Source organism: Syngnathus acus, chromosome 9 (assembly GCF_901709675.1).
Source record: "Syngnathus acus chromosome 9, fSynAcu1.2, whole genome shotgun sequence".
NCBI classification, from domain to species: domain Eukaryota; kingdom Metazoa; phylum Chordata; class Actinopteri; order Syngnathiformes; family Syngnathidae; genus Syngnathus; species Syngnathus acus.
The window spans coordinates 9,163,469-9,178,113 of record NC_051094.1 but is presented as its reverse complement, the minus strand read 5'-3'; the positions used below and the strand labels follow the sequence as shown (position 1 = coordinate 9,178,113).

Genomic DNA, 14,645 nt, shown 5'->3' with positions numbered 1-14,645 from the left:
CGAGAGGTATAATACTGTAGACCTAACAGGCTATGCTAATGTTAGCACGCAGGTTTATTTTGGTCATTTGCAGTAGTCTTGAAACCTCATATAGAATTAGCTTTAGCCAATGGAATCGTGTGAATGGCGAGTCGAGCCGCCTTGAGCCGAGTAGCCTGTCAGGCTCCGAGTTGTTATTTCTGCAGCCATTGTAACCACCTATTAATATTCAACTGGAAAGGCTGACATCATAGCACTCCACACAACATACTGCAGTTTTATGAGCTTTCCAACTTCCCCGTAGTGCCATCTACAGCAAATTAGATACGTGCAGGTCACAAAAGGTCACTGTGTCCATTAATTCCCCCCCGCTTAGCTAAAAGCAAAGCAATCGTCTAACATCTCCGGCTTCCCTGCCTGCAGAGGAAGAGGGCTATTAGGAGGATCCCCAGGTGAACCTCCATGCTGTGTCCCGAGGCCGTGTGATTGTCTCTGTCCATCAATCTGGAGGAGGTTTCAACCTGGCTTGACATGGCATGAACCGCGGATATCAGGCCTTCTGGGAACGTCTCATCTACACCTGGTTGATTGGCACGCCAGGCCTTGCGGCTGGTGTCGCAGGAGGTTACTGCTGCATGTGCACTCCGTCTCCTCTCCGCACAGTATGTGTGTGCGTGTGTGTGTGTGTGTGTGTGTGTGTGTGTGTGTGTGTGTGTGTGTGTGTGTGTGTGCACGAGGGCACATTTGGAAAAACAAATCTGGATTTTTGTAGCAGTTGATTAAATGGATTTAACTAGGATTAAACTGTTCTTTCCAATTTGATTCCACTACACACACACACAGATAGTTGAAATAGACGCTTCCAAATAAAGGTTAGATAACTGGCTGAGGCACAAATATTTCAGATATTTAAAATAATAGCCCTCTCCCCCAAATCTGGAGTGACATCACAACATAATTAAACAAGCAAATGGAAAACCATACGATTTTAGGAAATAGCCACATCGCCATTAAACTGCCGTGTAAGATTGCGAAGTAGTTGTTTTTTCGTAGCTGACACATGGCGGAGTAATTGCTGTCTGGGCCAGAGAGAGGGCAGGTGGTGGATTTGGGGGGCAGCTCTGTCAGTGTTACTCCTCACTGGAGTGGAGACCTCCCTTCTCTTCCCTTCCCTCCTGTGGCAGCTTCAGAGCCAAAGCGGAGGGCCGTGATAACAGAGACGTAACGATGGGGAGGGTTGCCTCCGGTGGAGGGTGTCCGGGGTCAGGTGCTTCTATTCACCTCTCTCCCTCTGCCTGGCCTCTCTCTCTCTCTTTCTCTCGTCTGGGGACCCTCCCTCTGGGGCACGACATGATGAGAGGCACTGGCTCCACGGCCGTCTCTGCCTTTCATGTCTCCATCTAGGCCAGCGGTGGAGAGACGCGGAGGCGAGGACGAGGGCTACAAATGTCACCCATAAGGAGGATTTAATTAAAAATGACAGCGGCTGGCGCAGGAGAGTGCAGCCACATACGCGTGGAATTTGGACGCAGTGAAAGCAAGTGCCTATGATTTATAATTCAAGTAATGCCCCGCACTGCCTTTTAATTCTATGGCCAAAGGAAGAAAAAATATCAAAAGGCCGCCCGCCCCTATGAAGCTAATCCAATATGATATTTTTAAGGGCAGGCGGTCAATGGCTTTCTGAAAAGCCGGCTTCTCGCCGCTGCCTGCTGTCTCCGCCCTGCACGCCACTCGACGGCGCCTCACCCCCAGCCCCCCTCCAGCCCGGGCTGTGATAATGGAAACATCCTACTCTCCGCCTCCCGTTTCTCCTGCTAAGCTCTGCGCGCTTGGGGGAAATTGATTGTCTGGCAAGCTGATCTGAACGCTTCCAGCTGATGGCAGAGCCAGTTAAGTCCTTTTTTATTGAGGCTATGAGGGATTTTTAATGGGAGTCGCATCAATGAACTGTGCAGTCGCTCGGCATCTGCATGCAGGGTCTTTTTGTAAAAACCTCCTCGCCTTCAGCCTTCGCAAAACCAAACACGCACACTCACATGCACACATAGACAAACACTTTTCACTCAAAGGACAGAGGAAACAAATGACACATTTCACCTCTGCTTCATTGTCAGGTAATCAAACAGCACAGAGGAATTCCAAACCGCTCCCTTTGGGCTACCTCCCCTTCAACCAGACTATGAATAAATGCAAGATGGATGGATGAATGACTTATCTGATTTGATCACACCTTGGTTGAAAAAATATTTCTTGTGGGTTAAAAAAAATGAGGATATTAAAGCACTTTGTCCAAATTTCGTTATTTTTGAATCATTTCCTTCAGTGCAAAGCCAATCAGTGTAGGGGCCCAAAGATTACAAAAGAAACATAATTGAACTCAAATGCTCTTTAAAGATGTGCCACTGTTGAAGAGACATGCAAGCTGCTGTTTCTCAAATATTCACAAAAATTGTTTCTCTATTACTCACTTTGGACCAGCTTGTATGGCTATCTTGCAAAACAAAGCAACTTTTAAATTGTCATGATGGAGTCTTATTTATGCTACCACAAATGACCACAGTTAAAAGCGATATCAAAAGCGTCAACTCATCAAACTCCAATCGATTCTCTCGATGTGACGACTGCAGCTGCAAACTGGCCGCAACTAACTGAGCGACTCTGTAACTGCTCATCTTTGTCCCTTTGCACCATTTTGTGAGTGGACACAAGGGTTGGTGCTGGGCGAGCCAACACAGCAGCTGTCGTGGTTTACAGGCGGCCCCGACCAGACACTGTAAATGTTTACAGACCCCTCAGGGTCATGCAGGGCCATGAGGCACGTTAAAACAGTGTCTGTTCAGCCCTGTTGACACGACCGCACAATCAGCACAGTTAAACAGCCGCACAGTGATGGGCCAAACAACACGACAATCTGGCCTGTAAAGTGCACATTTGCCCGTTCAACTGTTTGGAATTCCTCAGAGAAGCACGGGATCATGGTGACACAAACAGCAGAAACCGGAAAGTCTATTTTACGGTCACTTATTTACAGTCAGGGTTAGTGCTCTGTTTCCATTGACTGATTAACTATGTGGACGCGGCGAAGTAGGCACACATTCCGACTCAAGCCTCCGAATTCAACGAGCCTCCAAACATTTTGTGAACTCACATTTGCGTCCCAGGGCTTGCGGTGGCTCCAGGCTCTTGCTGGCACACACCGGGTGCTGGGGTGGAGGGTTCTGCCTCCTCTGCAGACAGGCCAGCATGGCGAGGTGGGCACGGTACGACAGCCGGGGGAGTTCTGCGGCCAACCTGCAGTGCAAAAATACAACATTGAGTGAAATCAGGAGAAAGCATTTGAGGCCAAAGCTTGCGTCCGCTATCCCGGTGGGACGTGGCTAAGTGGCTAAATGAGGCTGTTTCTCACACAGGGTGCATTTGGGAACGCTTGCCTACATTTAGAGGCTTCTGTGCTGCATGTGTTGACTGATAAACACACACGGGCCGACCCTGGCTCGGTGCACAGCGCAGCTCCACACAGCTAGTCAAGCATATCTCCTGCCTATGAAACCTTGCTCACAACAAACACACAAGTAGCAGCACTTTAGCACATTCCTCTCAGTGCGCTGTGCATGTGGTGATTGATGGTGTTATCTATGGACAGGCGGAGGGAAAAAGAAAACAGCAGCCTGACTGCTAAGCTTAGCATGCAGCAGCCCTGGGGGGCTGTCACGGAGGGCCTCGGGGGCCGACTGGTGTCTGCACGGATGCCGAGCCCGAGTGTTCCGGCCCGTGCGGTTTTGTGTGTTTATGAGCAAATGCAATGAGGGCGAGGGCGGGGGGGGGAGGGACTGCCAACCGTACATCACGGCCAGTGACGGCGCTAATCAATCTCCCACCAGGCCATAAATCTGTAGCTCTGCTCTCGCTTTTCCCCTACAACCACCTTCACTCAGGAAAAGTGAGGCGGTGGCTGCTAATTTCCAATGAAAAAACCCATAACGGGACACATATACATTTACTACATGTTTTGGGATACCGAAGGTTTGACGTTCCGCAGGAAGTCCCCCTTTGCAATTCTCTACCCTTCTGGGAAGACTTTTGGAGTGTATCTTTGGGGGATTTGTTTAAATTCATTTGTGAGGTCTGGTTTACAGTCTACTCCATCCCACTCAAAGGTATTTGAGGTCATTTTTTCCCCCACACCAAACTCATCCAAGTGTTCATTTATGGACTTTGCTTTCTGTACCAGGACAGCAAAACATTACTTCAAAATCAGAAGCAAAAAATTATCCAAAATGGAAAATTAAGATTCAGCAAAATTTAAAAGGTCTAGCCCGGCCACGGATTGATTAATTAATCATGACTGACCCGATTCTGCTGTTTATATATTGCATAAACAAACTGTCCACTCAAAGCCTCAATAAACCAGCAACATCGAGAGCATCATTCATCAGCCACAATAGTGACTGATTACAAGTTGTCAGACGAGGACAGTTAAAGTAAAACCACCAAGGTCCGCGAAGTGTTCTTATATGATAAGGATTGATATTCCCTCACTCAGTGGAGTTTTTTTGGTTTCGTTTCCAGGGAACAGGTACTCAGATGGTAGAACACTGGCAAAGTCCACTCACAGCTAGCAAGCATAATATGCCTGTAAAAAGAATTGTGGCCTTCATATTAACTCTGTCTCGCGTCCAAAACGCATCACTATGAATCACTATCTTCCCGTTCCTTTCATATTAAAACAAAGAACAGGAGCAAATATTTCATCTCGGCTGTCAGTGGCAGCGTCAGGCGTATTATTGAAAAATGATTTCTCATGCACCTCTCTGAAGCTTGTGTCCCGTTATTTATTTTGCCAGCGAATCAGCAAAGTAACATTGAGCCGCCTATTACTTTAGTTTTATAGATGATGATTTTTACAAAGAAAGAAAGCAATTACAATGATTACCTCATAAATTAAAGACCACCCACAAAACACATGCTCCCATTCTCTCATTAAAATGAATTACTGAAAAAATGGGCTGTTGATAAATAAAAATAGCAGCGAGATGCTTGAAAATAGATTTGCATTGTTTCTGAACAAGAAGCAAAAATAACGTGTTTTTTTTTCCAAATTCCAAATAAGCTGCCATTTTTCCAGTTGATTACAAATGATTCAGTAAATTGCAACTCAAATGATCATTTTAAGCACAAAGCGGACACACTGTGTAAAATTATACACTGAGTAAAGAATCTGTTTCCACTCGCTATCTCGATCACACACACACACGCACATTCACATGCACGGGCACACACTGCTGATGGAAGAGAAGGGCCACTTTATTGCTGGCCAGGTGCTTGTGCAAAAAAAAAAAAAAAAAGGGGGTCGTGCGCAGTGTCATTTCCTCTGGCACCCGGGACGAGCCTGGCCCAAACACACTGGCACTTTGAGTTCATTACTGGCTGTTCACATAATCCTTTTCTGTGGGCCCTCGCTACGTGCTCACTAATGTGACCAGCGGCCCATCCTCGCAGAACATTTGTTAAAAGACGGCTTGCCAGAGAGGATGGGTGGTGTAGATTGAGACTAAAAGCTACTTGCTGGCTGTGGTGGAGGTACGGGGGAGGGGGTACTTCCACAGTTTTGCCTGTCTGAAATGAAAGACAATCGCATAACTGCGCTCCATTTTTCTCCATTTGCTGCTCAGCAAATGTATTTTGAGGCATTATGCTTTGGCGAAAAAGACCCACTTTTGTTTCAATTCAATTTCACGAACCGATTTTCTCCCATTATTGCCTTTAAGAGCGAAGCAGAAGAAGCAAGTCTTTGCCTTGTTTGTCATGCCCCCGTCTCTTTGCCTCGTCTCTTCCTTTTAGCTATTGTGTAGTTGAGCAGATGTCGATCAGTGGCAGGAAATGATGTTCCAGAAAAACACTCTGACCCATCATAACAGCTGCTCTAAAATAGCCGGTCACGCTTGGATCAATCCCCTTGAATATGCTGAAGAATGCGAGCGAGTAGGCGCATTCAAACCACCTGCACTTCACTCGCTCATCAAATCCACTCACAACTCTCCCATTACACCAGCACGGCCGTATCTCCAAAGCCAGGATGTCTATCGTTCTGATAACGCCGCTGCTGGCTTTGCAGTGGGGGCGGGAAGGATCAGTCCCACGAGATGAGGGAATAAGCCGGAATCAAGAGCCGGTGGGCTCGGCGAAGGGCTATTTCTTCGTTAAAAGGTTCTTAAACGGCAGAGGAGATCAGAGGAGCTGTCTCCACGCACCCAAAGCTGTCTGTCCAGATAAGCATCCTGCAAAGTGGAGGATGTAACAGGGTGAAACAACGGAGTGTTTATTTTTAGGTGTGTACGTTTTAAGACGGACTTGCTCAGGTGAAAAGCTGGTAAGAGGGCCAGTGTGTGGATTGTAATTTGACAGGCGTCGAATTCTTACCTTATTTTATTGGCAAATCTAAATGTTGCTAATCATGAGCCAGAAATAAATATAGAGAAGGAATCCGCCATCGTAGTACTGACAAGTAATGCAAAAGAAGACCCTCACATAAAAATTCCAGGCCCCTGTACAATCAAAAAACAAGATCAAGCAAAGTCTTGGTTTAAAGATTCCACTAACACTGTTGAGCGTCTTTGAATGACATTAAATCTAAAATAAAAACTCTGGCAATTACAAACTACTGATATTTGTATATGTGGATAGTTTGCAAATGAGGAAAATGAATTTTATTTGAAAAAAATTCAAATATTCATTAAGCTTATACGGCAGAATTGATCAATTTCTGCATGTTATAATGCACGATACAAACATATTAGCAAGAAGTTACTTTTATAGCAACATTACGCGTTAGAGCCTTTTAAAAACATGACAGCATTATTTATACTCGACATGTCCAAGTTTCAGCTCCTATATTCCTTGCTGCTCCCTACGGGATGGTCCGCATCTTTCCTAGATTACTCCGAGTCCCCAGAGTGGGACCACTTGTGAACCAGGAGCCTGCCAGAGGTGGGTGCGGCTTGAGCCTAATTGAATGGTGACCCTGCCGTCTCACTGTGGGACACCCCATGCAGTGCTTTTAACAAGCTGCTGTGTCTCTTCTCTTAATAAGCCCAAACAAGTTAATCCAATCGACACACTCTAACCCTTTCCTTTTCTTTAACAAGGCACTGCACTACCCCTGTAATCCCTCACCCGCCCCCTCTTGTCCGTCACCGTACTGTCACATGAATGCAGAGAGAGAGACAGAGAGACAGACAGTGAAAGAGAGAGAGAGAGGTTACATTAGCTTCAGCTCGCCACTTTCCACACACAAATAGAATATGTTGTATGCACACACGAGTGGCCGTCCATTTGGACTTTGCATTCAATGAGCGGGGTTGTGCTTGCTGACCCCGTTCCACGCACACAAACAAGAAAACAACACACAGACCAAATTTGTGAGGGGACATTTGCCGACAGGCACGCACTCGGGGACATAAAAAAGGGCATTGTTAGCAAACCCTCCCAGCTCCGCAAACACAAGCCACTGATTCCCGAACAATACAAGCCCTTGGATGCACTCACCCACCAGCTCTCTGCACAGCTTCACAGCGGCACAATAAATAACCTGCACAACAAAAGGCCATTGTGTGTAAAAGCCCACAGTTTAGGCATCATTGCCGTGATATACAGTGTTGAAATAACATACTGACAGCCGAGTCTGCGTGTACGAGGCCATGTGTTGCTGTTATTGAGGCTTATAGCGCCTTGTATACCACGTCGACATATTTATAAGAGCGGATGAAGGGCATCTTGGCACAGACGCTCAGCTGCAAGGGCTCCATATACCAGTCAGCTTCGATAGCTTCATCCGCAGGATGAAGGGTGAGGAATGTCTGGCAGTCCAATTGCAGCGGGCCGCCTGTCATCTCTGATCAAAATACGCCTGTCTAGACTAATGTCAAGCCTGTAATCGCAATGAAGACTAATTGACTGCACAGCCAACTGCTGCGTCTTTGAGCCGGGCTTGATTTCATTCATGCTAAATGGGAGGCGCAAAAGGCATCCATGTGGCAAGCACATTCACAATGAAGATGTCGTGATGAGACTGAAGCTTCATACAACAAATGAATCTTGATGTGCATAAGAAGCACAGAGAAGACTCACATTTTCACAATCTGACATATCTTGACACATTTACGTATTTGAAAAGGAGTATCAATGCATAGAAGCTAGGCTAGGACTGCAAACAACAATTTAGTAGCATAAAAGTGGGCCTTGATGGTCTGACAATTACTAGACAAAGTTCTTGCAACATGAACAAAAACTTTGAAGGCTCTGTGCGATAAGTCAAAATTGGGCAATAGCATCATTGTATTTCTTAATCATGAAGATACAGTACGTACTGTGCTAAACATTCCATAGTTTTTTTGTGGTTAGTTTTGCATTCAATAAACTTTCCTCTCCCCAGCCACTTCGTCCAGCTCATCCTGGGAGATCCCAAGGCGTTTCCCAAGCCATTCGAGAGACATAGTCTCTCCAGCGTGTCCTGGCTCATCCCTGGGGCCACCATCAGGTGGGACATGCCCGAAACACCTCACCAGGGAGGCATCCAGGACGCATCCTAATCAGATGCCCGAGCCACCTCAAACCCTACTTTGAAACCCTAATTTCAAACCCTAGCCTTACAAACTAACCTTAGTGCCAAACTCTATTTTGTAAAGCTAACCCAAATTGCAAACTCTTCCTCGAATCCTTCATTTTAAGCCCTACTTTGCAACCCTAACCCTAGTTTCAAACCCTACTTTGAAAGAAAGAAAGAAAGAAAAATCTAATGTCAACCTTTGAGATGTATCCAGTGTAGTAATGACTGTATGTCCTGGTGGTCCCCTGCTGGGAGAGTCCCCGCCTCTGCATAGTGCAAGCAAAAGTGCTTTTAGAACATGACAGAGCTTCTTGCACTCCTGCTGGTAGCAGCCAGAGCCTTTGAGCAATGCGAGTGTGGCTTAAAGTTGTCAAATAAAAACCGCAGGGGAAAGTCTTCTGCCGGCGTTGACTTGGTGGTATTGTTTTGCAGCGGCATTGCCTGTCATCTAACCGCACATATCTTGTGAAAGTTGAGCAAAGGCGCCGCTCACGCTAAACTGTTGATCACAGGTGGAGTCTGCGTCAGAACAGCCGTGCTGGCGTGCCGAATGTTAAATTTCTGCATATATAACGTCAAGACATACCTGCTCTTCCGAAATGTGAAAAATGAGCCGTATTTTCCTGGCTCTCGCGTTGGGATTTATATTTTCCCCATAAGCCTGAATTACACACAATTTGTGAAGCATTTTTGATAGAGCAAAAATGTGTCATTCCAATGTGGCACAATCTTTTATTGTCCCAGACAGGCCCATTCATAGCTTAACACAGCAACAATAAAACAAGGGATCTTTTTTTTTCCTCCCCCCCACCCACCACCCTCACCCATCATCCCACGACTTGCTTGAATATTCAAACAGTTTCCATTGTCTTTCTGTGTTTTGTTCATTGTTTGTTGTGCTGTCATTTCTCTGTTTGGCTCGTGAACTTCAAAGAAAGGCTTATGTCAGTTTATGATGAAATAGAGGGTGAGAGGAATGAATAAAAAAAAAAAAAAAGAAAAGGAAAAGCTTCTCCCCGAATGGCCCTGCCTCAGAATGCAAGCTTATTAATGGCCGTTCAATAAATCAATGACGTATAATTAAATTCAAGCAGTGTGATTCCTTCCCTCAGCTGCAAGCGGGCTGACTCCACACATTGCTCTGTGTCGTGCCTAAGGTGACCCCAATTCCCATGGTCCTTTCACTGGAGGGTGTTACAGATCCAATACTCAGTCATGCATAACATTAGTGTGCCGCCAAGCCCGCCGGGCAATCAAATAGAACACCGGCAAAATGTTGACACTGATCCCAGTTGATATATTTGAAGTGTGACAAAGGCGTTTTTTTGCTCTGCGGGATATTAAAGGAGTACACAAGGCAGGATGACACAACTGCTCACAGCTTCCTCCAGAATGCCAGGAAGGAAGCAAAGATTTCATTCAGCAGCCTTTCCCTTTCAAGTGGGAGCCGTCCAGCTGTTGTCTTCTCCCTGTCCAAGATGGAGCAGACTAGAGCAGACAAGATAGGATCTACTTGAATGGAGTGAGAGGATGCAGCTGGAAAGCACCTGCTGGATCGAGGCACAGATGGCACCACCACCATTTCCAAAAGTCTTCCAACGTCAGACTTGTTTTCACCAATAATAAATAAACCCAGACCTTCCAATTTGGGTTCTAACTAGCAATCCTATATTTATCGGGGAGGACATGTCAAGAGCACGAAAAGCTGGATGTCTTCCAGTTTTTCGCTTCTTCTTCATTGTGGTCTTATAATAGATACATTTCCACAAAGCAGTATCATTCACTCGCTAAAGCTCGGCAAATCCTAATCAGGCTTACGTTTCAATCGTGTACACTGGCGCATTTTCCAAAGCTACGTCAATTCTAAAAATAATGAGACATCAGAGAGAGTACAAAACCTGAAAATCAATTGAACATGTATCGACGATATCCTCAAAAGCTCCCTGAATCCAGTTCCACTTTTGCGTACATCCTAAACTGAAATGGAAACTGCGTGAAATCAATTCTGCCTTAGACACACAACTGGAGATCAGAATTTTTATCATTCCAAATGTACGAGTGAAATATGAAACTATAGAAGCGTGGCTATAGGATCCAATAAAAGTCTTTCATCTCATGTGTGATGAGATAAAACATTGATCCCTTGTTTTTCCAGGCAAGGTCTCGATACCACTGGAGTGGTCAGGTTATAATGATCTCAAATCATGTCAGATTCGCTTGACAAAGGCAATCTGATAAGGCTTGCGGATTATCGGACAGTTTGACCAGCCACGGGCAGAAGAAAAGGTCACCAGTGAGACACCAGCGCAGGGGCCCGCCCGCCCACTCAAGGATTCGTGATCCGTTTGTTGTCATATATTTGGACTCACCTTCTGTTTTGGGTTCTACTTCAAGGAGAAAGCAGCTGGCATGGAGTATTACTCTTGTGCTGCCGTGACTTAAAACGATCAGACATTGCCAGAGACACTCATTTGAAGTTTCCAGCAGGATACGCAGCAGATAAACCCTGATATATTTGAGTCGGAGTGAGCGTGCAACTGTCACCGAGATCAGGTGCAAAGCCTGTTAGCGTTTCTCTGAGCTCCACATGAAGGAACTTGGTCAAAGTCATTTAGTTTATTGATGTTTCCGGCCGAGGTTTTTCATGGTCGTCAAGCTTCCAAACACATCAAACATATCAGGAATTTAATTTAAAAACAAACCAGAAAAAAGCCTCAGAGACATCCCTCTTCCCTCTTTGCATGCTTCCAAGTGGATGAGCTCCTTCAGCTTTGCGTGCTCCTCCATCAGTGCCTGAGTTTGTCCTTCACAAGAGACAGGTAAGCCTGCCAAGACCCAGTAATTAGTGCAGATGGGGACTGGGATACTTGCTAGGGCTTCCTGCAAAAATGCCAAGGGAGCCAATCTATAAATTCCTGCATATTAATGCAATTTAAAACCACTCCAGACACCTTGCTGGAGGCAGGTGATAAAAAAAGAGATGGGGGGGGCAGACTACTTGGCACACAGCTTCTGATACAACATGAGCTCTGTCTCAGCAACTTCCTGACCAAACACCACTTCCTCCCAAACACCAAGTAACTTGCTCATGTCGAACCCCATTCCAGGAGATGCTTACAAAATCCTGACTTTAGGCTTTTCGACTGGGTCCTTATCAATAATTAACCGTTAATCTAAAAACCTATTTTAGTTGCATCATCTTTTTTCACCATTGTCTCTGCTCCTCCATCCATTTCCCCCCCTTCCGTTCTGTAAGATCTAGTTAGAGATACCATTAGCATGAGAAAGCAGGCTGGTAATTGTCTTTACTCTACTGAGTGATCCCTGGATAGAGGATTAGGTCAAGAGAAAGCCCCGATTTCAACTGGGAGCACAGATGCTGCCCACAGTCACCCACTCCAGATTAGATTAGACTGCATTGGGACAAAACCCAACGGTACCTTTGAGCAACACTAAAGATAAAGCGTGGACAAGAGGTTAAAAGCAATAAACCTGGATGCTAATTTTGGAGGCTCCAATTCCAATTTCCGGAATGCTGAAATCAGTTGAGAATGTTCCCCCCTCCCATCTCTCAGAGTACAGTATTTAGCGCCGCATCTCCCTAAATGATTCCCCCCGGGCCACCCTGTCGGTCGCTAATCTGCCCGCCACCACCCGCTCTCATAAGGGGGTGTCACATTTCTGGCACTCTTCCACAGGATAAGCGCTTCAAACACCAGAGCCTCTCCTCTTGACCTTTCCACGGAGATGATCGATTAAGCCCGTTGGATTTATTCCATCAACAGGCAGCCATCACATCAAAAAGGCAAGGAATTTACCTCAGAGGCAGACCTAAAATCCATATAAGCTTCGCGAGGGTTCCATTTTTCTTATTGGCTTTGGCAATCCACTTCTCACAGAGCATTAATAAGCACTTTTTTTTCAGAGGCTGTTTGTTATCTGAATGACTGCAGCTCTTTAATTACTGAAGCAAATGACAACGGCAACAGAGAGGCGTTTTTTTTTTTGCAATCTGTCATCCTTTGAAGCTGCGATGCAAGGAAAACTGTTTAGCAAGCACAGCTGCCAGAAAATGTCGGAAAACCTGAAATAAAAGACAATGACAAAAGCGCGTACCTCTGCCAAGGATTAATCGTTCAAACTGAAGAGAGCATTTGGATTTGTTTGTTTGACCTAATTAAGGAGAGGGGCAATTTCTGCAGTGTGGACTCAGACAAGAACAAGTGGCGTCATGGAAATCAGATTTTCGTTTTGCCATCCTGCTTACTAAGAAACAAAGCAAGCGATTCTGAATAAAATGATACCGCACACTTCCAGGCATAGCAAAGGTTATGAGGTTAGCGCACATTGCTTTTTCAGTGTCCAGGAAGTGAACCATGGGCTCAAGCACAAGAGTAAAAAGCTCTTTTGCACTCTTTGCCGGTGAGTCACTAGGATACAAAAGTGCCGACTTCTACTTTTCATGCTTCAACACTTTTACATGCTTTTGGGAAGAGCAACAAAAGCAAGCAATGAAAAGAACAGCGAGGATCTCAACTCAGACACGTTGCACGTTGAATTTCATCTGTGAACGTTAAAAAGGGGAATAAAATACAGTATGAAAGCAGTTTCATCTGCTGCCTCCGAGGAGCACTGATACATGAGCTGTCCCGTGCTCGTGATCACAGCAGCCAGTTAGCCGCTTTATGCTAATCACATCCTATTAGAATAATGAGGAAATGCCACCAATCCCACTTGCTCATTCTGCCTGCATCCTTGACTGGAGATTTCTCTGATAGACACAAATTCCTTCTCCATCTATAAAGCTCTTCTCATGCATTTTTAATAGAATCTATTACTTTAGGATTAAATTATAAAAGACCATCCTGTTTAAATTTTTAATCGTTTGCATAATTGCTATCAGGGTGTAAATGTGAGCCAGAAAATAGCCAGTTTGTACAGGAAAAGCAGAGACAGTGTGTGTGAAAGGTGGGCTGACTTTCTTGGAGAGCAAGGTGCTGAGGTGCTCAGCACTGTGCATGAAAGCAATAGAAAGGTGAAGACTGCTTGCTCCAGACGCAGGAGACAGAAAAAAAGTGGCGTGGCAGTCTTAGCACTGAGAAGTTAGCAAATAGGCAGCCACTTTACCGAGCCGCCGTTTAATGGAAATATATTTCTCGTCTCTGCACCCAGCTCGAGGCAGATTAGCCGTGAGTTAAATGTCATCTTTCATTGGGCTTTCCACTAACAGACAGCGCATACATGAGGGCAAATGTGGCATCGCCTCCAAACTACGGCGTCCTTAGAAATCGACGCACGTCACCCTCCCCCAAATTAGCACCGCAGGGACAAGCCTCCACACCGCCCCCGCCTGCTGGCGGCAGCGCTTTGGCATATCTGTAGCGGGGAAAATATTTCACACTGCATGAATTATTAAGTGCGGGGCCAGTGCTAAGCAGTGTGGAGATAGACCCGTTATTCACAGCTCTATTGGGACGGATGCATCGGAAAGCAGGGCCGCTCGCCTATCAGATCGTTTGTCACCGGCGATAGACAATTTACAATGAGAGAAGTTTTCAATTTATTCATTCTGCTGTCACTGCAGTTTTCTGCCTCCACTCATTCCGCTCCTCAAACAACCCCCCCACCCCACCCCGTCCTTACACCTACTCCATTCCTTCAGCACCGTCTCGCCGAGTGAGGCGCTCCACACCTGAACCGAGCACTTATCTCCAGCTGATACCGCAGCTCACTTTGTCTTTTACTTTGCCTGAGGAAGAAAGGTGAAGCTGAAATGTATGTGCAAAAATATGTAAGCAGAGTACTTTAATCATCTTAAGTGGTGGAAAGGTGTGGCGGGCACATGCTGTGACAGCCAGAGGGATTCGGCGAGCCTGTGGCGACACGGTGGATGACTGCGGCGCCGTGATAAAGGGGAAAAAAAAAAACAGGAAAGCGAAGATGAGGGTATTTAGTTGTGCTTCCGCGCAGTAGAAAAAAAGCAGAAGGACCACCCCGTTAGATGCAAACTAAACAAAGAACGCGAGTGAACACTAGTTGATGTATTTGCACTGTCAAG

At 45.7% G+C, this 14,645-nt stretch overlaps 1 protein-coding gene across 1 annotated transcript in view; it reads right to left on the bottom strand.

The window, feature by feature from the left end:
- Positions 1–14,645, bottom strand: part of fam222a (family with sequence similarity 222 member A) — a 41,347-nt gene that overhangs the window by 14,090 nt on the left and 12,612 nt on the right. The window contains exon 2 of the mRNA XM_037258552.1: positions 3,131–3,273. Within this exon, the coding sequence (XP_037114447.1) occupies positions 3,131–3,227 (97 nt within the window). The 5' untranslated portion in view covers positions 3,228–3,273. The remainder of the gene's footprint in view (positions 1–3,130; positions 3,274–14,645) is intronic.